We start from the raw sequence: 26,487 nt of genomic DNA, 5'->3' as shown, positions 1-26,487 counted from the left end.
TAGGATTAGCGGGGGACTCTAACTAGTTTTGAGGAGATAAGACTGGAATCACCAGCAGTATAACTCGAATAGCAAGTAAATGCGCAAACAAGCAATTCTCACATTGTACCAAGCAATCCGCATTGAGTTGGTTTAAATTCCACGCTAGAAGTCGAATGGTTTATTTTAGATACAGCTCTCAGCCCATCCAACAGATTAGGCATCCCATGCATCTGAACATTAGGAGCTTCTCAATTTTAGGTGCGTTAACATTCTCGCTCTTTTTCTTGTTCTCTCCACGGCTCCAGCCGTTTGGCTACTAAGGACGTTACCACAAAATAAACCTCAGGTTCCACCAACCCAACGTATGCAATCCCAAGCTTCTCTAGGAACCAAATAGGTCTCATCCAAGCACCATCCAAGAGTGAGATGACCATGCAAGCACAATCTTCTCGGACGTTAGATTAGATGATACCCCATGCAGCACACACCCACAGCTGATCCCACAGGCTCAAACTAAAAAATTTCATCAACTATGTATATTGCGCGGCTGAAATCATTAAGCAACTAAGGTAAAAGAAACACTGTCAAATATAATTGGTTATAAAAATAAGAAGAGAAATCTATTCTTTGTAAACATACATTATAAGCCCAATCAACAAAGTGTGAAATGATACCTTCAAGCACAACAAACTGATATGTGACTCTGTGAGATGAGCCATCAGGCAGCACTCTCATAAGCTGATCCCACTGGCAGCTCATAAAACTAATGAATTTCACCGTCTACATATATCGTGCATGAAACCATCATCCCATAGACAGTCACACATTGCAATTAAGTTCCAAACTCACAATATATACAGAAAAATTGTTTACTATAAACATGCAATCAAGCGAATTACAATCCTTCAAGCAGCTAGCTGTAGAAGATGGAACAGGCTCAATAGTCAATTTTATAATCATATTTGTATGATGAGCATGAAAATACACTAAAGAAATTGTATAAAACAAAATTCAGTAATTCATTACAAATAAATAAATGGAGTTGGGGATGCATCATCAAGTGTCAATAAAATCGACTTGACGTTGAGGACTCCAAGCACTGGTACAAAGATGACAGCTTTAAGTGCTGCTGTGGTATAGTGGTCCCTCAGGTAGCAGAGTTTTAGACAACCCACATACTAAAAAGTCAACATGTCGAAGACCACACTCAGAAAAAAGTTAGAAAGAAGTCAAACTGTCAAATAAAAACTTACAAAAATGAAATAATGCAACCCATCAAAAAATAATAATTTTCTGAAAACATGCTTTCATGCACAATCTACAAAGACGTAAGATGATCCCTCAGGTAGCACATTTGTAGATGATCCCTCAGACACAATGATCGTTTCATCGTCTATGTAGGATGTGCAAGAAAATACGTTCAAAGGGGAAACGGTGGAAAAAGCAGTTAGCATACATAAATGAAGTCATAAAATCTAAAGAAACACTTGTGTTTTCAAATTAAAAAAAATCCCGCAATCTACAAAGACATACGATGGTCCCTTAGGCAGATCCAATAATCCCTAAGAAGACCCTATATAAACATGCTTTCGTGCAAAATCTACTAAGACCCCTCTCAGGCAGCACAGTTGTAGATGATCCAGACTAGATGACAATATCATCGTCTATGTAGGATACCAAGAAAACACGCTTAAAGTAGAAAACGAGGGGAAATACGTAAATGAATTCATAAAATCCGTAGAACACTCATTTTATAAAAAAAATTGCTTTCAAGCACAATATACAGAGACGTCATAAGATTCCTCAGGCAGCACAAATTAGATGATCCCTCAAACTCAACGTCTATGTGTAATGTGCAAGAAAACAAAATTCACAAACAGTTTTTTTTCAAAAGTCCAAAAGAAAGATGTTTTCAAACACAATCGACAAAGACATGAAAAGATGAGATGAACCTTCAAGTAGCACAGTCGTAGGTGAACCCCCAGGCACAGTAGACTTTCATTGTCTAAGTAGGATGTGCATGAAAACATGCTAAAAAGATGAGATATAAAATCAAGTAAAACTTTTTTAATAAGCCAACGAGAGCTTGAGCATGCTCTCAAGAACAATCTGAACAAGAAAATCCCTCGGTAGCACAATTGTTAATGATCCCTCTCACACAAATGTCATGACCTTCATAGTCTCTGTTTGATGTTCATGGCAGACATACTGGTAAAAAAAGAAGGGGGGGCAAACATCTAACAGGAAAACAATTAAAATTTGTAGAAAACATTTCCTGCTAACAAGCCTTCAAGAAAAATCTAAAAGGACAGAGATGACCCCCTAGGCAGCCGATTGTTGAAGATCCTTCAAACTCAATAATAATGACTATCAGTGTCCCTAGCAAATGTTAAGGGAAAAAAAAAAACTTTAAAAAGAAAGGGCCAAATAAAGTAACAATTTGCACAGATTAATTCACAGTTAGATAAGAAAAAAAATACCCCTTGGAACATGCATTCGAGCAAAGTCTACAAAAACATGACATGATCCCTTAGGCAGGTACATCAGTATGATGAACCCTCGAACTGAACAGTAATAATTTTCATCATCAATGTATGATGTGCAAAAAGAAAAACACACAAACACCAATATTTATGATACAAGAGATCAAGTAAAAGCTAACATAGAAGATATTACCATGCTTTCAAAGCACAATATACAAAAACATAAGATGAACCTTCAAGCAGCACAATTCTGATCAGCTGAGGACCCCTCAGGCACAATTGTAGTCAGATGATCCCTTGAGCCACACCTTTATAGCTTCTATGATCCCACAGATAGCAACTGTGGCACAATCATAGTTTGCATGATCCCACGGGAAGAAACTGTGGTCAGATGATCCATTAGGCCACACAATTTTAATTTGTAGATGATCCCTCGGCGGCAGCGCAATTATGGTTTGCAGATGACCTATCAGGCTCGTCAGTAATGATTTCTGTCATCTATGGATATTGGGAATGAAAACACGCACAATGAATTTCAGCACTAACACGAAGACATTGCATTTTAAACATGGCATCCAGCACAATCTACAGACATGTAATATCCCAAGGCAGCATTATATAATTATATTAGATGATCCCAGACAAATTAAAATGACTTCCATAAACTGTGTATGATAAGTGCATGACAACACACTCAGAATATAAGACTTAACAAATCAAATTTCATGAATGAGCTTAAGAGTATAATTTTTTTTTTCTAAACAGGCAACTTAATCATAGCATGAAAGTATACGAAAACATATGTTATCAAAAAATGCATCATGCACAATCTACAGAGGTGTGTAAGATTCCTCTGGCTCAATGAGAATAATCTTACAAATATAAAGTATTTGCAAGGAAGAAAGGAACAGCAATCAACATTGGAAAACAAATTCTCTCACTAAATATAAGATCAATTGAGGGAAGAACTCATTAATTTGGCAAATGGGTTTCTTATACAGGATTATTTTTAGGGACAAAGCATTTTTATTAATAAATACATATATACATGCATACCTTATAGTCAAAATTTATCGCTATGTAAATTCCGCATGGTTCAAGTTAATGTAACTCAAGACACAACCGAGAATAAGGTTAGATTGATAATTGTAACATCATCAGTGAATCAGAGAGTTGCCACTCTTTTCAACATAATTAACCTTTTAGAAGAATGCCAATAAGAAGAGAAAAATAAGAAATTTCTCCTACAAAAATAAAGAAAATCTATCTAAAGAAAATTAGATGATGAATTACCTTTGTTGATGTGAATTAACGCAACAAAACTGCAGAAGGGCACTGTTCAATGTGCCTATAACAAAAGGTACCTAAGGTACCTAGGGACCATGGCCCTGACTGATGTCATAAATACCAGAGAGAGAGAAAGAATGGGCACAAGTGTCTTTTCCCTTGTATTATAAATTTATAATGTGGTCTGACCAAGTCCAGCCACTACACCTACATGCAATAACTAGACCAAAAGAACATCCACAAGATGGAGCATGTAGAAATACAAAGCAGTAATGGAAGCACTACGTAATGGCTTGCCGAAAAGGTCACCCAGCTTATCCTTATACTCACTATATTAAACAACACTGCATCTCTGAATCTTGAACTAATTATGATGGTCTTTTCCAGATATAACCCTTTAAGTGTCGTCAACTGAGGTAAACAAACCTAAACCATTAAATTATATACAAGGATGCCCTATATTCAACTCAATCTTCTAATCAATTAATTTACTCTCACCAAATATCCTCTGGACAAAAACCATAGATTATACACCTTAGAAAACGTTTTGTATCTTGTGTGTATTTCATTTTCTTTTGTTTGATTATTTGTCAGTTCACTATCTTGGGGATGGTGGAGAGTGACAGCCTGCCCATCTCTACCCTATTTCGGTCTAACCACCAGGCAGAACCCGTCATCCCTCAGGCTAGGTGTCAGTCCAGCATTTTTTCAGGTAAACATATTTTCTCAAAAATGGACAAGTATAAACAACAATTTTTCAAGGATGATCTATCAAGCATACTAGAGACTACAATTAGAGGAGTAACCTTACCTTTCGTCTTTTCTAGACGCGCCAAGCCATAAGTGCAAGATCCAAACTAACTGCAAACACAATGTCTGAGAATGTGGCATAATACAATGTCCTTTCCTTCATTCAGTCCCTTCCACAAAATTTAGTTATCCACCTCCTCCCTCTTTCGGGAGGTATCCTCACTTCGGCAACTTTCCCTTCCTCAAGGCACCTTCTCAATTGTACCCACAATATGTTAGCCATACGAACAAGTCCATATCATATCGACCATCCCAGAAAAAACATTACAAACATAAATAAGAAACTAAAAAAAGAAAAACATTACAAAAAAAAAAGGATGCACGGACGCACGGTTATATAAATAGCTCAAATCTAATTTTGCAAATAAAAACTTGAAACATTAACAACATAATAAGGAAAAACCGAGAATAAAGAAAATAAACTGAGAATTAAGAAAATAAATGAAACAGGTTAATGAAAAGAAAAAAGGCTTATAAAGATAATTAACACATAAACCCTCTAGTCCTCTACCAAAATCAAAATACAAATAATTTTTTCGCAAACATAAAATAAGATTAGTAAGAATTTAAATAAGGGGAGGGATAGAGCCACATTGTAAACGAATCCAAGCAAAATCCTGGACTTAAAAGTTGAATTAAAGGCTGAATTTTTGTAGATATGATCTCCCCACCATGAAAAATCATTCTCACAAAAAATTATAATATTTGGATATGTCTAACCATGTAAAAATTAGTATTCATTTTTTAACTTTTCATCTTAAAATAAATAAATACTTTTAGCAGCACAAATATTGCACATTATATAATTAAAAAGGATAAATCACAATGACATCAAGAAAATTACGCTGAAATTGATAATCCCCAAAGATCTTTTCTTTTTTAAAAGTTCCAAAAACTTAATATAAACAATATCAAAATAGGTGAGGCAGACAAGGCATTACGGGTTAATGCTAGAGCATGTGGTCTGGAGGTTCCAACGACGCCGAAGTAGAAAGTGTTGTAACCTTTTTAAGGTGACAGTCCCAAGCCACAAACACAAGGACTATATAAAGTTGGTCCATCTAAGGCTTAAGTAACCATAAGGATGGCTCATTGATTCCCTCTTCCTCATTTGGGTCCTTAGCCTCTCTTCGGCGCCTACCCCCACTTAGGTACAAAGCAAACCCCAGCACGTCTATGACATTCCCGTAGGTCCTTACCTATAATCTATCATTCCCAAAAGACAGTTTTCATTAAGAAAAAGGGTAAATAACCAATGAGACGTTATTTTGAAAGATAACATGAAAATACAATAACAAAAATAGGTTTCGAAATCAAATGTTATTCACCGTCTCCAAAGGACTAAGGAAATAAATAATAAAACAAAATAAATAAATAAATAAATAATAATAATAACCTTTCACGATGACAATCTGTTTGTTCCAGATTGTTCTTACTTCTTTAGGTGCCAGTCGCAGACCACAAACACTGGATCTAAAGAGGCAGCAACAAACAAGATGAAGAAAAGTAGCCAACACTATTTAAAAAATCCAAAGAAAACCTGCTAAATCCCTTCCTCCTTGAGGACCTTATCCTATCCCCAAGACTTCATTCTTCAGTCCATATCTAGTTAACCCCATATCTATTTCCTCAAGTCTTTATTACCGTCCCCAAAGATATAAAAAACAATACAAATACCAAAACTGTGTTAACCAAATGGAAATTTCTGAAGTCATTAAAACTCAGACTAGTGCATGAATTGAAAGGCGTTAGTTCAAATTTCAAAGAGGGGTTACAAACCCTGGGCTGTATTCAGGAACATATACAAGACAAGATGCAGTTTTAATTTTACTTACCTTAAATATAGTGTAATCAGGTGCTGTATGATGAGCCGGTGTATTATATTTCTCATAAGCGACACTCCTACCACAACCACAAACAGGACTACGAGCACGACCATAACCCGGACATGGTCAGCTCCTGCAGCGCACTCGACTACTAGAATGGCAATACAAACTATCAACACAACCCCAAAACCTCTTCTAGGACAGTCAGGCCTAGCACTACCTGTACCATCACCCCGCAGGACGCAGGGAACACTCAACAGAAACCGCCCTACCTAAAATCTTGCTGAAATTTGGGATGACTGAGAAACGGAAAGAAAAGTTTAAGTTTATAACATGCAAGTTGTAAAAATTTATTCCTAATTAGCGTCTGTAAAAGATGAAGCAAATGTTAAACAATACTGACCTCATGTGGGTGCTTTCATGACTTTTTCACAAATGCGGAGTTCCTTCTAATCAATGTCTTGTATCCTAGTACTATCCGATCAAAGTTTATGACAAACAAAAGAGCATGCCTTGCGAAACACAGTGAGTGTACAGTACATGTTAGGACCATGATTGATCCAACTATGAACAGTATTGGTTTAGTACTAGTAGTAGGAAAGGCATGCATGTCTGCTACTAGAAATGGTAAATTAATAATATGTAGCAATCAGTACCAAAAACAAATGCTATATAAACCTTTGCAATATCTCCATAAACATGAAACAATATCTGGTTGGATGTATTACTTATTGACTCATCCAGGCAGTTTAGATATAGATGATGACTCAATTATATGAATAATAAGAAAAAGCAATGTCGATCTTTAAGAACGCATACAGATAAATTGTAATTCAAATTAAAGGGTCCAACTTTGTTTTGTTGTCGACAAATAATGAGAATCCAAACATACAAAAGTGAAGTTAAATAATAAACTTTTACAGAAAACCACAAAAGTGAAGGTAAAGAAAAACAGGTGATTAGATTACCTTTAATCCTTTATACATACAAGAAAACGAGCAGACTCGTGTGCCCATTATTAACTCATCTCTATTTTTCTGGACTGGGCCTGTTTTTTCTTTCACTCTTTCTTACTGTGATTCCAACATGCGGGCATACATAATACAACGCTCTTGTCCAATCGATCCCGTTATATTTATATACTAGTAAACCTTCAAATTGCTCAAATTTTACATTCCGAATTTCCGATAATTGTATTGTTTTTTTTTTGGGCTTCCATCTATATCTTAATATCCCACAAGGAATATTTTTGCTCTATTAAAATTCCACGTCATTTCTTATTAAAACGGGAATTTCTCTCATTATTTGAAAAACGGAATTTTTTTTTTACAACGGGAATTTCTCTCCTATTATAACGGGAATTATTTTCCTATTAAAACAAATTCTAGCACTTCTAATTAAAACGGGAATCATTCTCCTATTAAAATGGGAATTTCTCTCCTATTGAAAAGGAAAAATCTAACACATCTAATTAAAACGGAAATTATTCTCCTATTAAAACATGATCTCTCTCCCAATTGAAAAAAAACGGGTTTTTAAAACTTAATTAAAATAATTTGTTAGAAAATTAAGGGTGCATTTGTTATGATGGAAAGGAAAGGAAACACTATGGAAAAGAAAGAAAAATAAGAGTGGTCCACTTTTTCCATAGTTTTTAAGGCGTTTGTTTACCCAAAGTAGAAAGGAAATGGGCTTTTCCATATGGAAACAAATGGAAAAGGTTTTGTGTCTTTAAATTAACTCACTCGAAAATTTTGTGGAAAGGAAAAGAAAGGAAATAGATAAATAGGGACTTACTACTAATACACTCCACTCGACAATCTGATTATTCATTTTCATAGCTTTTGCAAACAAACACGATTATTCCTTTCCCCAGTTTTTTCTTTCCTTTCCCCAGGTTTACAAACACATACCATTTAAAATTATTTCTTTTCCATTCCATTCCATTCCATTCCATAGTGGACCACCCATTTTATTTCCTTTCCTTTCCATGAGTTAAAATTTAACAAACACACCCTAAAACAGGCTAGCGACTAAAACAGTAGTCCCAATTTTCTAAAAAAAATCTAAATAATTTCAAAAGAGTCGGTATGCACGGGCCTATAAGCTAGTGTACTATATTTGCTTGATATCTGTCACTAATATATTGTGCCACCCATACCGCCATCTCTCCAGTCTCTCAGATACTTGAATCTAGGTCCTCAACCTCCATAGAAACCGACCCAAAGGCTGCAAATATTACAAGTGCTAAATCACTGCACTAGAAAGCCATCCAAATTATACTATTGGCTAGTTTAACACATCCAAATCAAATATATTAAGATCAAATTACATTTAATATACACTGTAAGGGCATCTCTAATGGGGGGTGTAATTTTACACTTCCACATAGGCTCCATATAGGTGCCACTAGGATTTTAGCCCTCCTACTACACTCTCATGTATTGAACCAAAATATACACATTGGATAGTCTCCAATGGAGAAAAATAGAACATAGTGTATTCTAAAACAAGGACGTTAGTTTGAGTGTCGTCTAAGAAAAAATGTATTGAAACGTCACTTAGCTTAACAAGACGTCCCGACTTTTCGACGAAGAGAAACGTTGATTAAAGTAACGTTTAATTGAAAAAATAAAAAATAAAAAAGAAATAACATAAACAAATGGTTTCCTTCTTCGATCTATCTGTTTCAGGCAATTCCCATTCTTGAACTAGGAATGGCAATCGAAAAGATTCAGCAATGCAATTATAGTCTTTGAAAACAAACAAGTAAGAACGTTCTACTATGAATTCGCGTCTACCCCAACCTTTAAACACCTTGGATTTATCAATCATAGAATTTCTAAGAATGCAAATCAATATGATTTGAAGGGGATACGTGCTTGTTTTTGTAATTCAGAAATATTATTCAAAGATCTAGTGATGTTCAGCTTGTTATCTAACATGGGTACAGATGAATTTGAAAAAAAAACAAAAAACAATAATTGAGATCCACACCTAGAATCATAACTAGAAGAAAAAGAGAAAATGTTCTTATCAGAAGGACTAAAAGCAAAGAAAACAATATGCGTTTTTAAAGTCCAACAAATAAATTCCAACCACATGCATGGATTTGCTTTGCAAGATCAGTCATGGTGGAGAGAGACTTCTTTACATAAAAACGTATACAAGAAACAAAAGCACTCGAAGAAAACGAAATTTAGAGTGGGACGTCACTATAAGTGACGTCTGATTGTTTTTTTTTTCAAACGTTGTTTTGAGTGTTGTTCGATCTATTTATCAACTAATAGCTAGATAGGAAATTCTCCACCCCTTCTATTAGTTAATATTCTATTACCTACGATATACCACCCCCATCCCCCATTAGAAAAAGTTTTTTTATGTTTGGGGTGTAAATTTTACACTCTATATGGTTTATACTCCCCATTGGAGATGCTCTAAAGTGTGTGTATAACTTTAAATGTGAACTAGTGTTACCCCCCACTAGATAAGCCAATTAGGAGGTCTCTTCCCTAAACACACGGTCAATTTGGTTTGACCGTTAACTTTCAAGTCAAACAACTGAAAATGACATAAATGCCCCCACCTAATTAAAATTGAATATTTTATTTTTAAAAACAATGAGAACATTTGTGTAATTTTCACTTGTTTGACTTGAAAGTTAACAGTCAAACTAAATTGACCGTGTGTTTAGGGAGAGACCCTAATTTCCCAGTAGGAGCGAAGTCCTAATTGGCTCAGGGGTAATACTAGTTAACCCTAACTTTAACAACTTTACTAAACAAATTTATTAAAAAAACAGATAAAGAAAGAATCAAAAGAGAAGAAAGAATCTCTTGCCTTTATTAAACTTCTCCTACAAGTAAAGTCTTCATAAACAACTTTACTCTCCACTCTAAAAAAAAAAAAAAACTAACTCTACTCTCTCCACACTCTCTCGACTACAATCCCTCTCAGCAGCCATGAGCAACCTAACCATCCAAGATCTTGACATCTCATCAGAAACCCATTCAACCTACAGAGTCCAAATCGACACTAATATAATCCACACCACTGTCACCTCCACTCCATCAGTTGTTGACCAATACATCAATGATCTTCTCTACACCCATCGTTCTCGTCTCAACCGTCTAGTCGTCGGTCTCGATACCGAATGGCGTCCCCAAAACCCTGTCGCAACGTTACAACTATGTGTTGGACATAAATGTTTAATATTCCAATTCTTGTACATGCCTCATGTCCCACTGTCTTTGATTAATTTCTTGAACAATCCCATGTATACATTTGTGGGTGTTGAAATTGAGAAAGATGTGGAGAAGTTGTTGTTATATTATAAATTGGGTGTTGCGAATGCTGTTGATTTGAGGAGTCTGGCTGTGGGAAAGGGGTTTGTAGGAAAGGGGTTGAAATCTTTGGCTAGGGAAGTTGTGGGTTTGGTGATCGAGAAGTCGGAGATTTCGTGGAGTACGTGGGATGATGAGTGGTTGTCTGATGATCAGATTAGTTATGCTTGTGTTGATGCTTTTGTTTCGTTTGAGATTGGGAAACGTTTGATTTGGGGAGATGTGAAAAAGGGTTGGAGAATTGGGGGTTTTAGGATCTTCAAATTAGTTATGCTTTTGTTGATGCTTTTGTTTCTTTATTTGATATTGGGAATTGATTTGGAAGATGGGATGGACGACTGATGGGTTGGAGAATCGGGGGTTTTAAGGGATGCCTGCAATTTCAGATTTTCTTTTTTTATTTATTATTATTATAGTTTTCTGTCGAAGACTTGAATGCCTTTTGTATTTGTTCCACTTTAAATGTAGGGAAATGTTTTCAAATTTTGAAACTATTTTTTTCCATTTTTTTTTAAATCTTAGCTTATAACTATTTTGTACTCCACCTTATAACTACTAGTATACTGCATTGCAGTGAGGCGTGAGCGTAGTATATCATTTATTTGGTTCTCCTTTTTTATATATATTAAATAGTTAGTTCAACACTTCAACTATCATATATGTGGGCAAATTGGTTATTATTTACCGTACAAGAAAACCATCTGACTTTAAGCTATTCTTGGTGGCTTTCATCAAGTTTAAGACAAACTTTGTTTAAACAAATAGTAAACAGTGTCTCTAAATCGAGCTAATACACTCCTAAGGGCTTTCTCAGATCATAATTAATAAGTTTAAAGTCTTAGAAGTATGGAGTTGAGAGAAAGAATTTGAGTTGGATTTGGCTTCTTTAAAGTTGAAAGATAGCCTAAACCTCCAAAAAGAGTTGCAACGGTTTCGAAAACAACCCTAGAGCATTCGTTTAGCTAGTTAATTAAGAGTGAAAATGGAGTGGCACAAGAAATACCTCGATATGGTGTTGGTTCCAAGTTGTTTGTTAATCATGTTAGGATACCATTTCTTCCTTCTCTACAGAATCATATAACATCCCCGTGTATGCGGCTATAGGTTATGAGAATCATAGCAAGAGAGCTTGGGTAAAGAGGGTGATGATGCAGGTAAGACTAGGATTTTTATCGTCTTTTGTGTATGCTAATAATGTTGTTAACTTAGCCAAATTTTCTCACAACTTGAATGGATCTTTCCCAGATAAGGGTGGAATTCGAGCTAAACAAGCCGAGCTTTACCATGCTCAAGCTCGGCTCGCTAATTACACGAGCTTTAAATTGAGCTCGAGCTCGGCTCATATAGTAAACGAGAGAGCTCGAGCCGAAATTAAACGAGCCAAGCCCAAACCCGAAACTCGAGCCCTTTGTTATTTTACACTATAAATATGCTATTTGAACTAAACGAGCCGAGCTTCATCAAGCTCATTTGTTACACGAGCTTTTATTTGAGCTCGAGCTCGGCTCATATAGTAAACGAGCGAGCTCGAGCCGAGCTTAAACGAGTCGAGCCCAAGCCGAGCTCCGAGCCCTCGGCTCAAATTCCACCCTTATTCCCAGACTGATCAGAAAGAGATTAGTATTGCTATTTCTGTAATCTCAAGCAACACTGGTGCAGCGACCTCTTTTCGTTACATACTCCATTACTATACTCCATTACTCTAAGCTCATACATTGGTGCACAAGTTGCAAGCTCAGACCAAAACTTCATCAATAATAGCACCTAAATGTATACGGCGATAGAAGTTCAACAATTGTGACCATCAAGTACGTTAGCATCCTATTTTCTTGTCGCTTTTGCCTCTTTCATTCAGTCGGCAAGGTACTTCGTTCATTCTACCTTCTTAATAAGCACACCAAACACCGGTGCGGTTGTGTACATGCAAATGAATGTGATAAGGAGAAGTAATTTTTGGTCACTTGGACTTGGAGCTCTTTACTTTCTTTGTTACTTTGTTATTATGGATTTTTGGCCCAATTCGATGTTTGCTTCCCTCGATGATCATGGTGTCAAATTCCTATCGTCCCTTGATGCTAATTCATGTCCAATGCATGAGTATCAATTTCCCAAATTAAAACTCACAGAAGGAAATGATAGTAAGACTCCTCCTTCGCATCGGCGAGTATGGTGGAGATAAAAAAGCAATTTTAACGGTCTCGATTACCTTGCAACAAGATTGCATGTGGATGACTTCGAAAGAGATCAAAACCAGTTCGAGAAGTGGGAACACTTGGTAGATACCTCAAAGGTTCAAAGTAGTATAAGGCGCAAAGGCAGAACTAATATTGCCCCACCCTTGTTTTGGAGCCTATGACGGAGAAGAGCCTCGTAGCCCGGATACAACCGGTGATAGGGTCATTTGGTCATTACATCTTTTTCTCGGGTTTACCCTCATTCAAATTGCTTGGTGAAACAGACCTTTTGTAATCAATCATATTCTATATGATCGTAAGGATAGAGTTTCATAATCAACAAATTTAAATATTCGAAAAGAAAAAAAATTCAAATCTATAAGAGAATGTAATGAAGATTGTGCAGTAGCTCATATTTTACAATTCACAAGACAAATTATACTACAAAAAATAGGTGATAACTGAATAACTGATTACAGCTAGCACAGCAAAACATTAGAGGCAATTTAGTGGCCAAGACCATTCTCACAAACCAACAATCGTCTGAATTACAAAGTAACTAAATACTTGTACGCAACTGCATAACAATTAAAAGTGTCTATTTAATCTCAATTTCAAAAGTTAAAAAGTTGACCCTCATGTAATGTTTATTTCGTAAATAATGAAACAATTATATAATTTAATATGTGAAATAACTACACTTGTTGAAGAGGCTTGGAGCGGTGGAGAAGAAGCACCCTTGTTGAGTTTCTGGTTCTCTGAAGATTTTGCGTGAAGAAAATGAGATTTTTTTTTTTGGCTTAAAGATTTTCGTTAAGGTTTTTTTGGTGTGAAAAAAAAAGGGTTTTGAAGGTTTAGTCGGGGTTTTGTCTACTTTAGAGTATTAGGTAAATAGGACTCTTCAAGTATTAGAGTATTAGGTAGATAGGATTCTTCAAGCATATTAGGTAATTTATAGTATTAGGTAAATAGGACTCTTCAAGCATTAGAGTATTATGTAGATATGATGCTTTTGTTTCGTTTGAGATTGGGAAACGTTTGATTTGGGGAGATGTGAAAAAGGGTTGGAGAATTGGGGGTTTTAGGCTCTTCAAATTAGTTATGCTTGTGTTGATGCTTTTGTTTCTTTATTTGATATTGGGAAGTGTTGATTTGGAAGATGGGAAGGACGGCTGATAGGTTGGAGAATCGGGGGTTTTAAGGGATGCGTGCATTTTCAGATTTTTTTTTTTTTATTATTATTATTATAGCTTTCTGTCGAAGACTTGAATGGCTTTTGTATTTGTTCCACTTTAAATGTAGGGAAATGTTTTCAAAACCTTAGCTTATAACTATTTTAGACTCGACCTTATAACTATTAACTGAAAAACGGAACATAACATATTGCCGCTAATATAGCAAAATATTAGAGGCTTGGAGTACACAATCGTCTGAAGTACACAGTAACTAAATACTTATACGCAACTGCAAAACAATTAAAAGTGTCTATTTAAACTCAATTTCAAAAGTTGAAAAGTTGACCCTCATGTAATGTTTATTTTGTAAACAATAAAACAATTATATAATTTAATATGTGAAATAACTATATCTCGTTGAAGAGGCTTGGAGCCCGGTGGAGAAGAAGCACCCTTGTTGAGTTTACGGTTCTCAAGATTTTATGGAAGAAAATGAGAAATTTTTTTGGCTTGAAGATTTTAAGTGAAGGTTTTTTTGTGTGAAGAAAAAGGTTTTTGAAGGTTTAGTTAGGGTTTTTGTCTATTTAGAGTATTAGGTAAATAGGACCCTTCAAGTATTAGAGTATTAGGTAGATAGGATTCTTCAAGCATATTAGGTAATTTAGAGTATTAGGTAAATAGAACTCTTTAAGCATTAGAGTATTATGTAAATAGAATTTAACCCGTAGCTCATGCACTTTCGAGTCATAATTAAATGAATACACGTAAATTTAACTTTTACAAAGTAGAATTACCATATTTTTTTTCTTTGACATTTAAATTGAACCTGTTAGTATCATTGTGATACCCTTAACTTAACTGAATATGCCTTAGAAAATCATGTTAGCCGAGTAAATGTATTGAGAACAATTTGTTTATCCAGAAGTGGAGTGTACGTAGACAACTTTAAATGTTCATTCCTTGTGTAATCCATATTCAATTTATACACGTTTCTCAAACGGTAGGTGAAGCTATAGGGGTATTTAAACAATGAAACAATTATATAATTTAATATGTGAAATAACTACACCTGTTTGCGTGAATAAAATGGGAGTTTGCATGAAGAAAAGGTGTTTTGGAGGTTTTTAGTCGGGGTTTTGGAGATTTTTGTCTATTTTAGAGTATTAGATAAATAGGATTCTTCAAACAGACGCTTTAGTATTAGGTAAATAGGTTTTGGATGTTTTGTCTATTTTTAGAGTATTAGGTAAATAGGACTCTTTAAGCATACTCTTTAGTATTAAGTAAATAGGACTCTCCAAGCATTAGCACATATCCCAGAAAATCGGGACCACCACTTAAACTGAGTTGTTTTGTATTATAGACTGTTCATTCCTTGTGTAATCCATATTCAATTTATACACGTTTCTCAAACAGTAGGAGAAACTACAGGGGTATTTAAACAATGAAATAATTATATAATTTAATATGTGAAATAACTACACCTGTTTGCGTGAAGAAAATGGGAGTTTGCGTGAAGAAAAGAGGTTTTGGTGGTTTTTAGTTGGGGTTTTGGAGGTTTTTATCTATTTTAGAGTATTAGGTAAATAAGACTTTTCAAGCAGATACTTTAGTATTAGGTAAATAGGTTTTGAAGGTTTTGTCTATTTTAGAGTATTAGGTAAATAGGACTCTTCAAAACTCTTTAGTATTAGGTAAATAGGACTCTTCAAGCATTAACACATATCCCGAGAAATCGGGACCACCACTTAAGCCCTTATAACTTGCTTAAAAAACTGAGTACATTTTGTATTATAGACTAGATTTAACCAGTGGCTCATGCTCGAGTCATTATGGGTAAATTTAGCAAAATAAAATCGTGTCAATTTATTATTTTAACCCCAATTTTATTGGAAAAAAATCAAGAATGTTTCTATTATTATTTTATATTTAAATTGAACTTTTGTGCATCATACATACTCAATTTCACACGGCAATATGCCCATAAAAGTAATGCACCCACAAATGCTTCGAATCCCATGAGTAAATATGTCTTATGCCAACAAAACCTAAATAGTTGTTAAGTCCCTTTATAAGAATTAGAAAAATAAATAAAAAGTCAATAGCAAACTCCTATAATCCAAAGTATATATTGCTATCAATAAGAACCTAAAGCTCAAAGGTTATACAAACACTGTTGGAGCACTATTAGGCTCTTAGTGAGAACTTGTCACACATGTGTATACTTAGGATGAACATTGAAACACACTTCATCCGGCGTCGTTAAGCAAAGCAAATGCAATTTTAAGCCAATGACAATCTTCTTGAGAGAAATTTTGTGGGTCTTTTGGCTTACTTGTTTTAATCTTGCTAAGTACATAGCTAGATTAGCTTATTCGATCATGAGCACATAATTATTATCATCAATAGTTCTGCAAATAGTCCTACTGATTATAACATGCTTGGATCAAGCAACTAAGATCCTAAATTGATATCAAATGTTTTTACTTCTAAATGACATGTCCGCAAGTCAGTCCGCAATCCAATGGACTACCAAACGAATTGTCAACGACTAACAACAAAAGCGAACTAATATGAACTGGCTGAAGTAACAAAAGTTCTCAAGTTTTATTGATTTTGTCAACATCAAAAGTTCAAGACATTAGCTAAATGAATTCAATACATATAATTAATCACATCCATTACACAATTACTACAAAAAATGCATAAGAGATCATCCGTAAGATGCACTACAAATTGTGTCATTACATTGAACAAACAAATATATTTCAAATGACCAATATAGAACCCATGGAGCTTCAAATAGGCCCAATTAAAACATGGTTATTGTAAATGATTTATAAGTCTACTACTCAAAGATACTACTATACTGGGAATAGTTCGATCTGCCACTCAAAGATACCACTGGGAATAGGTTTGCTACTCAAATGAACCTCCAAAATTTGCTCTTAATGCCTCTAATATTCAATTTGCAAACTTCAATGGGTGGGGAATCTGTCAGGTGCCAAAATATTATCGTCTCTATTTCCTTCATTGGATAGTTCCTGCATAAATATAATAATAGTGAAAGTCATAGATCCATTAATAAGTAAAAACAAAATGGATCATTGCTAAATCAAGCATATATGCAACCAACACTTCTGCGTAAGAAGCTAAATACAACCCACAACCAATGCTTAAGACAACATGGGGCAATTTAGTAGCTAGCTATTAAAAAGTGAGCCCAATTGACAATAAAATCTGAACTTCTGTAGCCAATTCTTGTAACTAAATCTTAATCACAAAGTCGGTGTCATAACCAACCTTTCACAATGTAATGATGAAAATAAAATATTTTGTCAATTTTGACACATCCTCATGTCTATTGAGAACAATTACTCTTTTGTTAAATGCTGTGATTATATCATACCCTCGTGATCATTCCTTAACAATGTAAGTGTGCTCCTTATTGATTAAAAAAATGGTGAGGGAAAGAAGCGGACAACCGTATCCTTATCAGTTATTTACACTATGAATATCTGAGACCACCACCTAAGTATATGTTTAAGCATTGTTAGGATTTTCTTTTTTCCAAGTTCTCTTCCAACTTACTTTTCTCTTAGATAGATTAGTAACTATTTCTTATTTCTAACATGGTCACCAAACTGGAGCTATTTTTGGATAAGGTTCACGGCAGGACCTCGGTTCTTTTGGATTCACAAAAGTGAGCTTTTTTTCTTTCTTCAATAAAGTACCATATAATCATTTGAGAAATCTTTCTTCAATACAGAGTACCATATAATCATTTGAGAAAGCTACTTTTACACACAAATAATAACTACTAAAATATGTAGTTGTAGTGTAAATGAAAGGACCGAATTCATCTAAAATTTCAAAATTTAGTGAAAATTAAAGATTCCAGACAGAAAGAAGAGGAAATCAAAACCCAATCTCGCAAATGATATAGATACCCACACCCAATTTTGATATTTTTACAAGTATTCTCCCTATTTAAGTGAAGAACTAAGGAACCCATACCACAAATATTAAAAGAAAACCCACCATAAAAAAATTGCCGAAGGAGTGAGATAGTTCCGATTCCAACTGAATAAAGAAAATGGCCTGAGCTCCGACCGGAATTTTGGTGGCTGGGTGGAGAAGAATGTCCTTGCATTTTCCATTTTTATTTTCTTTTGTTAAACTCTTTGTTTTTCATTAACTTTTTCTCTTTTAGAAACAAAAAGGGTGACTGGGATTATTGGTTGAAGTGGACAGAATTTGAGTACCTATCTACAAATTCGTTCTCTTATTTTCTTGTTTTGTATCTTGACTAGGGTAGGCCCGAGACCTCATCGTGCCTTCAATGCAAGGTCAGTTGCGCCTTCGGTGTGAAACAATTCGTCGCGCCTTCGGCACAAGGCGTAAGCGCGCTTTGGATGTAAGGCCAGTCCAATTGCCCATTATCCATAAATCCAATAGTATCAATTGGGTCAGCCAATTGTGCAGTACCATATCAAATTTGAAGGTTCAACAGTTTATAGGCTAGCCCAATAGTTTATAAGCCCAGCCACAAATGTTGACTTTTAGTTGATTTCTGAATAGTTCCTATAGTATTGTTTGCACTTAACAAAATTGCACAAACCGTCCAAATACTTTGATCTGCCAAGTCATATTTTGGTGAGAATGATTATCTACCATTGGATTAAGTCTTTTGAGTCCCACACTTTCCTATTTTGTTAGATAGAATGAAAAAGAAGATAGATATTCTGTGGGCGCCAATTGTACCATGTAGTTATTCAAGTTGGTGGAATTTCCTGTTTTGTATCATGATATTGTGTGGGAGCTAATTGTACCATACTACCATGTAGTTATTCAAATTGGTGGAATTCGGTAGTTCTACTCTGACAACCCAAAATCACTCCTTATTTCCTACTAGTGAATGCCCGTGCCAGTCGGCACTCTAGACACATTGCTTTTGAACAACACCCCAAGAGAGACCATCTCTATGGTAGCATTGGATCGATGATATAACCATTTCCAACAGTTTTATACTTCATAATCATTTCATACGCATACTCAAGTGAGTTTAATTATTGCAATTCTATGCATTTCATTTCTCACAAACCAACTCATTACACATACTCTTATACATTCATTAATTTAATACATATCAGAATGAGAATGATGAAAATAAAGGGAGAGAGTCTTCAATTAAGAGCATCATCATTTTTTTTTAAAAAAAAAAAAAATCCAGACAGGAGTCTCCTTTGTATTTTCAACATTTCAAAACTTAAATCTGTCATAACCCGAAAATCAAACAATACAATTCTCATAGATCAACCATACCAAAATATATAACTTCATATTTATACATAACACAAATTACTTCTAAAACTAAAAAAGACAACTCATTAAACATTAAAAAGACTTTTTGCATAATTTTTCACGGGGCTAATTCTAGTAACGAAGGGAAAAATAAAATAAAATAAATACTCCCGCCCACTTATCGAAGTTCCTCATTTCTCTCATTCTCCCCTCTATGCATCTTGTTCACACCATTACGCTACCATATGGATAAATCCGCTTATGGAGCAAAGACTACAATCATGTCATTTGAAAAATTATGGCAATTTAACTTGGTACCTGCAAACAAACCACATACACATGATTTTTTTAGACTTGATACATTTAGCATATTGTTTACAAAAGAGATGGTTCTCAAAATAAAATAATCTCTATTCTTATTTTTAAGTATCCACGCTATCATCAACAAAAAAAAACTATCATAAAAACTTTCATAGCATATATATGGATACAATATATTCTTTATTTTCTAAATCAATAAAAGTAACATTCTTTAATTTCTCACCGGCCTTTTCTCATTGGTATCGATGTCCTTAGAGAAGAACTTCTGGGTATACGACATTTGTAGTACAATTTCTTGCATTAGGTGGAAGAAAAACGGATATTTTTTTTGAAGAAGTACATCTGGACATGGCCACATAGAGTTGCCCATGACTGAAAACCGGTGTCCTCAAATCAATGCCAACATATTTCACTGACTGACCTTGCGACTTATTAATTGTCATGGCATAAGCTAGTCGAACAGGGAATTGTCGTCTTGATAGTTTGAAAGGCAACTCTGCATTTGAGGGAGCCAGAGATATTCTTGGGATGAGTACCGGATTTCCAGCTTTCTCTCCAGTCAAAATTTTGGCTTGAAGGACTTTACTCGCACATTGAAGCACCATAAGTCGTGTCCCATTGCAAAGCCCATCTTTAGGTGCTATGTTCCTGAGCAACATTATAGGGCATCTAGTTTTAACTTAAGATTGAAAAGTGGTAAGCTAGAAGGGTCGAGGGAGTTCAGAAACTCGATGGGATAGTGAGCCCCACTTGGATTATCAATATCATCTTCGATGATTTTATCTGCAGCCAAATACTCAAGCGCTTCACCAGGAAACAAATTTAGTGCAACCTCATTAATTGCACTCACATCATCATTACGGGCAGCAAGAATAGTGCGATTAGTTAAGAAATTTGGAGACGGTGTGTCCATAACATCCAACTGGGTATAGACAGAGAAGATGAGTTCTTGGATATTGGTACACTTGCGTATTCCATTCGGCAATTGTACGCATTCTTTGGGATTCGAACCAATCTAAATGAATCAAAGCAAAAAATGAATTCATTAGTTTCTAAAATAGTTCGTTTATCTATGGAACTAATGGAGAAAAAAACATTCTAATTAGAAGGCATTAGTAGCACACCTCCAACAAAAAATCGGCGAATTCGACATTCTCGGACTCTGCCATTTCAAGCCGCATGTTCTGTACCAAGTGCAAAACTTCTAAATAACTCCAAAGGAAATAGCGCCATAGTGATGCACCAACAAATTTCTCTCTCTGGCCTAACGGTATAACAGGCAGTGTTTGTCGAAAATCACCACCAAGAACTGTAGTGATACCACCAAATATCTTCTTGTTTCTACAAATATCTTGAAATGTTCTATCCACAGCCTCAACACAGTATCTATGTTGCATGGGCACCTCGTCCCAAACAATTAGTTTTGTTTCTTTAAATAGGTCAGCAAGGTCAGATTGTTTATTGAAGCCGCAAAAAGTGGTATCCATCATATCAATTGGAATTTTAAATGTAGAATGAGTAGTGCGCCCACCAAACAATAACAGAGATGCAATTCCTGATGATGCCACCATGATGACAATAAGACCCATGCTGTGACAGGCCTTTGCAATTGTATTATACAAAAAAGTTTTCCCTGTACCAGCTGCTCCATTCAAAAAGAAAAGTTTGCCCTTGTCACCAAATCTTGAATCGATCCGTTAGATTGTAAGCATGAAGTTGTTCGTCATTAAGACGACTCACATCAACTGCAGCCTCTTCTCCTATGCCTTCATGCTGAAGTTGGCGTTGCTCCCAAATAAGCTTATTGCCAACAATTTTGCTCCAATCCTCTTTTGGCTTTGGCATGGGTGGAAAATTTTCCAATGTCCTCCGGATCCCAGATTCTAAAAGGACTTGTTCCACCAGATATAAGCCGTAATCTGTTATTTGCTCATCAGTTGGATCTGGGATGTCGTGCTTTATTCGAAGCCAGTGTCCAAGATCATCACATATATTCGATGCAAATTTGCTCCAAAGTAGATCTGGTCGTAACGGATGACACTCTAAAAGAATTACACAAAACAACCTTCGCAGTTGATCTCCAGTTTTCATTATCGTCGCCTCTTCTAGGCATTGTATCCACTCATCATCAGCTTCCAACAGCCCACGAGCAATACATGCTTCTTTGTATGTGTTCTACACGGTATCACCGACTTCATAAAGGTATGCAAAGGAGGTAGGCCCTTTACAATGAGAAGTAGCAAGCGTAGATAAAACCGGCTCCCGGCATTGGGGCTTGCAAAATACATCCTACCAATGGAAGGTCCCCGAGTCCTAGGAGTCCACTCTTGAGAGTCTTTGTGGAAAACATAGTGTCGTGAAAACTCTTGATAGGTATATGCACGCAGCATCCGGATCTTCAAAGACAACGCTTTAAAGAAAGCTATCGGTGTTGAAGTTTGGTCTCCTCGCTCGGGCAAGAATTGCATCCATGGGCTCTTTGCTATTGAAAACAACCCTATGCATACCTTCCAAATGAAGCCAATCGTTGGACACTTGGAAACTCTTTATGCATTGGATTCTGAAATAGATGTCATCACCTTACGTTGGTCCAATGTACCTTGCATCGATATATTCTTTGAATCTCATCATTTGTTTCCTGCCGCCACCATCGTTAAGTTGTTTTGTCATAGCCTTTGTAGATGTACTTGTTAATATATTTAACAGCTTGACACGATGCACAAACTTCAACATTGATATGGCAATCAAACATTTCGAGACGGATATGCATTGTAGGGAACAACATCTCCATTATCAACTTTAACCATTTTATTCTTCCTCTTCACAAAATATTTCTTGCCGTTGTCGGCGCTTCTTCGGTAAATGGAGTACCCTTTTTATCCATAATTGTTTCCTCCACAAACTCTTTTGGATACCTTTTAGTGCATCGACCATTTTCCATACATGAAGCACTTTCGGATCTCGATCACCACCGGGGGCCATGAACCATGCACTTCTTCACATTTCAAACAATGCGGGGGTGTCGGGGTCTGGGAATTCAGCACATACAAATTTATCAACTTGCTCACTGTTTCGGATCTTGTCATCATGCGCAAGAAATAAAAGGCAATGCATGTGTGGAAGACCGCGCTTTTGAAATTCAATGGTATAGACAAATGTAACCACCCGACCGAAGATATCATTCTTCAAAATTTCTTTCATAATTGCTTTTTGTTTCAGCTCGAATACCCGTGCAACTATTTCAGGCCGAAGTGTCGAAGTTTGGTGTTCCTTGAGCGCATCTTTAATTTCCTGCCAATTAGGGTTTGCAGTCACCGTAAGAAAAATATCTGGGTGCTTATAGTGCCGGGTGATAGCCATTGAATCCTGAAAAATCTCGTACATGTGCCTTGGACTTCCAACATGCGAGGAAGGCAAAATAAACCGTTGGCCAATTTGATCAGGACTTAATCCCTCAAGTGCAACATTTGTCAAGCACTTGTACACATCCGAACAGATGGTGTCTTGATTTAGTCTAATGTATCGTAGTCGGTTCTGTTCATATGCAGCCCAAACATCAACCAAAAATTCATGCAACAATTTACACCCTAACAAGATAGATGAGTACTCCGTGGGTCGTTCAAACAAACGGTAGGCGTAATACAATAATTGGGTGAGTCTTGCATTGCTTGGAGCATTTCTCTTGACGTCCCACAACTTCAAATCAGGTGACCAACCCAAATCCCCATAAGAAAACAGAAGAACATAATGCAAAGGCAAATAAGCGGGATGACATTCGCTTATCCGTTCCAACTCATGCCCTCCTCTCAAGCGAAGTACAATATCACGCATGTCATCAACTTTACTACCATCTCCAGGCAATATCACTGCGATCTCATCAGTTGTCGGAAGATTGTACCTTCGTCTATCCGAACGCGGATCATAGTGTAGATGGACCGGAACATTGTTATTCTCAGAAGCATTTTCAGTTAAAGCCTCAAATGCTTGCTTATAGATATCACAAAACTTGTGGGTCTGCAGAAGAGTTTCTTGTACAGTTTTCAACACTTCCCTTGACAAATTTGGATTGCGATTGTGGCGGTGATCCAAAGCAGCTAGGGGATCATAAATATAAATTTGCGAAAACTTAGGTTCCATCCCCGGATCAGGCAACAATGAACCGATTTGGTGCCGCAACTCCCCATGGATGATGAATGAGGTTGGACCACGCCCATGTAACACACGATCGTTAAATTTGCAACTAAGACTGGTAAAGGCATTACACACATTGTATTGCCGAATCTGCTCATGGAATGATCTTGCATGTTTATTAGATCCTTCAAATAAAGATTTAAGTGCCGGAGGCAGTGGAGAAATAAGCGGTAGCTTAACTTTTCCTTGTAAACAGCAAGTTCCAAATAAAGGTCGGTTGCGCCTTGATTTCGATAACTGTTCATCTTTCCAATGAAGGGCCGAACAAAATGGACAAAGAACATCCATCTTTCCCAAAAAGTGACGGCGATTTGGAACTGGAAGCACATGACCTCTATGAGGATTAAGAATTTCTTCTTCACTTTCATCAAATCCAGTCATATATATCATGATCACTGCAAAAATAGACCTATGATATATCACGCTTTACGATATGTTGAAACCTAACAAAAGAGTGAGAATTTAAGCACTTGACTTAGCTTACATAGTGTTATCCTCACAACTTTGCATTGTGACATCTTCCGTGATAGATGAAGAGGACCCAACTTCGTACGTTGACCTCGTCTTCTTAAAGGAATCTGATATGTAATCAGACATAACGTCTTTTTCCCTTCGTCTTCGATTTTGTTGTGTTATAATCCTTTGATTGATATTTTTTTCTCTTCGAAGACGTTGTGCAATAGATCTCCGATTAGGAGGTGCAATAGAGCTTTGACTGGGAGGCACAATAGATAAGAGATTGGGAGGCGCAGTAGATCTTCGATTATGAGAAATAACAGAAAACACATTAGGAGTTGCGGGAGATCGTCGATTAGGAGGCACAACAGATAACCTATTAAGAGCCGCGGGAGATGTTTGATTAGGAGGCACGATAGATAACCTATTAAGAGCCGCGGGAGATTTTCGATTAGGAGGCACAACAGATAACCTATTAGGAGCCGCATTAGATCTTCGATTAGGAGGCACAACAAATAAAATATTGGGAGTCGCAGTTGGTCTTCGATTAGGAGGCACATATACCAAATCCGGAGGCACAACATTTCTTCGATGTGGAGGCACATATACCAGATTGGGAGGTTCAATAGGATGACGTGATATGGAATTGACTAGGTGAACTAACGATTCCCTTCCTCTCTCTTCCATGCGCTCTTTAACCATGATTGCCTAGGAAGTGTCAATTCACAAAAATTTGGAAACACGCAAAATTAAAGAATCAAAATGGAGCTCTAATCAAAGAGCACGACAAAGACTCAAAGTAGTAAATAGTAGAACACCTAATTGAAAAGCACTGAAATGTACCATGATTGCCTAGGAAGTGTCAATTCACAAAAATTTGGAAACACGCAAAATTAAAGAATCAAAATGGAGCTCTAATCAAAGAGCACGCCGAAGACTCAAAGTAGTAAATAGTAGAACACCTAATTGAAAAGCACTGAAATACATTGACTTTCATATATATTTAGGAATTAACATAGAAAATTATAATTTAATTAAGTCTATTATTCAGCTTTAGTATACATTGACTTTGTGTTACAGTGACAGTGACAATGTAACTGTAATCTCGCCACAGTTACAGGAGTTTAAACATTGGAAAAAAAAAAAAGAGAATAAATATTAAAAACATGCATTTTAATCACTGAAGAATATTGTAAAAGGGTCGATTGAATGTAGAAAATATGCTAACATATTTCAAAACACCAATCGGCTCATCGAATGAAGGAGGTGATTAGGGTTAGTATGAAAGTAATGGAAAAGTTTGTGGTTTCTACACACTAATGCAACTCGGAAGACATAAATTTTCTGAAAGATTAATCGAAAACTCTGATGACAGTTAAACAACATAATGGTATATTGTAGGCTTTCAAGTTAATAGAAAAACATGACTAAATGTGATTTGGGGTAACAGTTATAAACTTGTAATATACCTAAAAAAATAACGACAGCCATAATTAATCATATAAGGTGTTTAACATGAATCTGGCAACCTCAATATAATCTACAAACAAACAAACAAACCCATCACCAAAATTTCAACAATCCAAAACCTTAAAATAAAATTATTACCTTTGAAAGAATCTGGCAAGACCGAAACAAACAAACAAACAAAAGCGGTAGCGAGGAGTTACATTCTCCAAGTGAGAGTTGCTTGAAAAGCGTGGCTCTATGAGTGTGTAACCTGGCGTATGTAAATAGTCCTGTGAGAGGTCATTCTACTGTAACTTGGTAGGATTATCGATCTTTCATAGGCCATTCAAAGCAAAATATTTTTTGGGTTGGACGATCCAATTGAAGTTGAGTTACCGTGTTGCCATAATGATGTCCGATCTATCTTATCCAAGAGCTCTCACAGTCACAGCATTATTCCTTATTCCTTTGATGATTGTATTGCTATCCCATTATTCCTTCATGAATGTATAAATACTGTCTTATCCAAGAGCTCTCACAGTCACACCATTATTCCTTATTCCCTTGATAATCATTGCTATCCCATTATTCCTTCATGAATGTATAAATACTGTTTCTTTTTGTTTTTCTATCTTCTTAGAATGTGGGCGGTGAAGATGGAGATAAAACGAATGATACGCGTAGAT

The 26,487-nt window shown here is 36.0% G+C and overlaps 1 protein-coding gene, 2 long non-coding RNA genes and 1 pseudogene across 9 annotated transcripts; all 4 read right to left on the bottom strand.

Moving 5' to 3' along the window:
- LOC147513505 (uncharacterized) lies at nt 1-7,612 on the bottom strand. Of its 7 annotated transcripts, XR_015215492.1 has the most exons (6): nt 6,792-7,241; nt 6,398-6,687; nt 5,959-6,035; nt 4,564-4,753; nt 657-2,963; nt 1-546 (listed from the first exon to the last, which is right to left on the bottom strand). It is a non-coding gene; the product is annotated as an uncharacterized LOC147513505 (long non-coding RNA). The 7 variants fall into 7 exon arrangements; XR_015215490.1 differs by lacking the exons at nt 1-546; nt 6,398-6,687; nt 6,792-7,241 and adding an exon at nt 7,357-7,612 and having other exon boundaries at nt 1,676-2,963; XR_015215489.1 differs by lacking the exons at nt 1-546; nt 5,959-6,035 and having other exon boundaries at nt 1,676-2,963.
- A 2,582-nt stretch (nt 7,613-10,194) lies between these two features.
- Nucleotides 10,195-14,297, bottom strand: LOC147513504 (uncharacterized). Its single transcript, XR_015215487.1, has 2 exons — nt 14,253-14,297; nt 10,195-11,276 (listed from the first exon to the last, which is right to left on the bottom strand). It is a non-coding gene; the product is annotated as an uncharacterized LOC147513504 (long non-coding RNA).
- Nucleotides 14,298-19,937: 5,640 nt separating this feature from the next.
- On the bottom strand, nt 19,938-20,886 carry LOC147513503 (uncharacterized; annotated as a pseudogene).
- A 1,816-nt stretch (nt 20,887-22,702) lies between these two features.
- Nucleotides 22,703-24,277, bottom strand: LOC147513502 (uncharacterized). Its single transcript, XM_086598924.1, has one exon. It carries the CDS (start codon nt 24,275-24,277, stop codon nt 22,703-22,705), a length of 1,575 nt encoding a protein of 524 aa, XP_086455050.1.
- Between the last annotated feature and the right edge of the window lie 2,210 nt (nt 24,278-26,487).

This window comes from Coptis chinensis, chromosome 3, assembly GCF_015680905.1.
Source record: "Coptis chinensis isolate HL-2020 chromosome 3, ASM1568090v1, whole genome shotgun sequence".
Lineage (NCBI taxonomy): Eukaryota > Viridiplantae > Streptophyta > Magnoliopsida > Ranunculales > Ranunculaceae > Coptis > Coptis chinensis.
The sequence above is the reverse complement of the archived record's forward strand: the minus strand, read 5'-3'. Positions and strand labels throughout refer to the sequence as shown.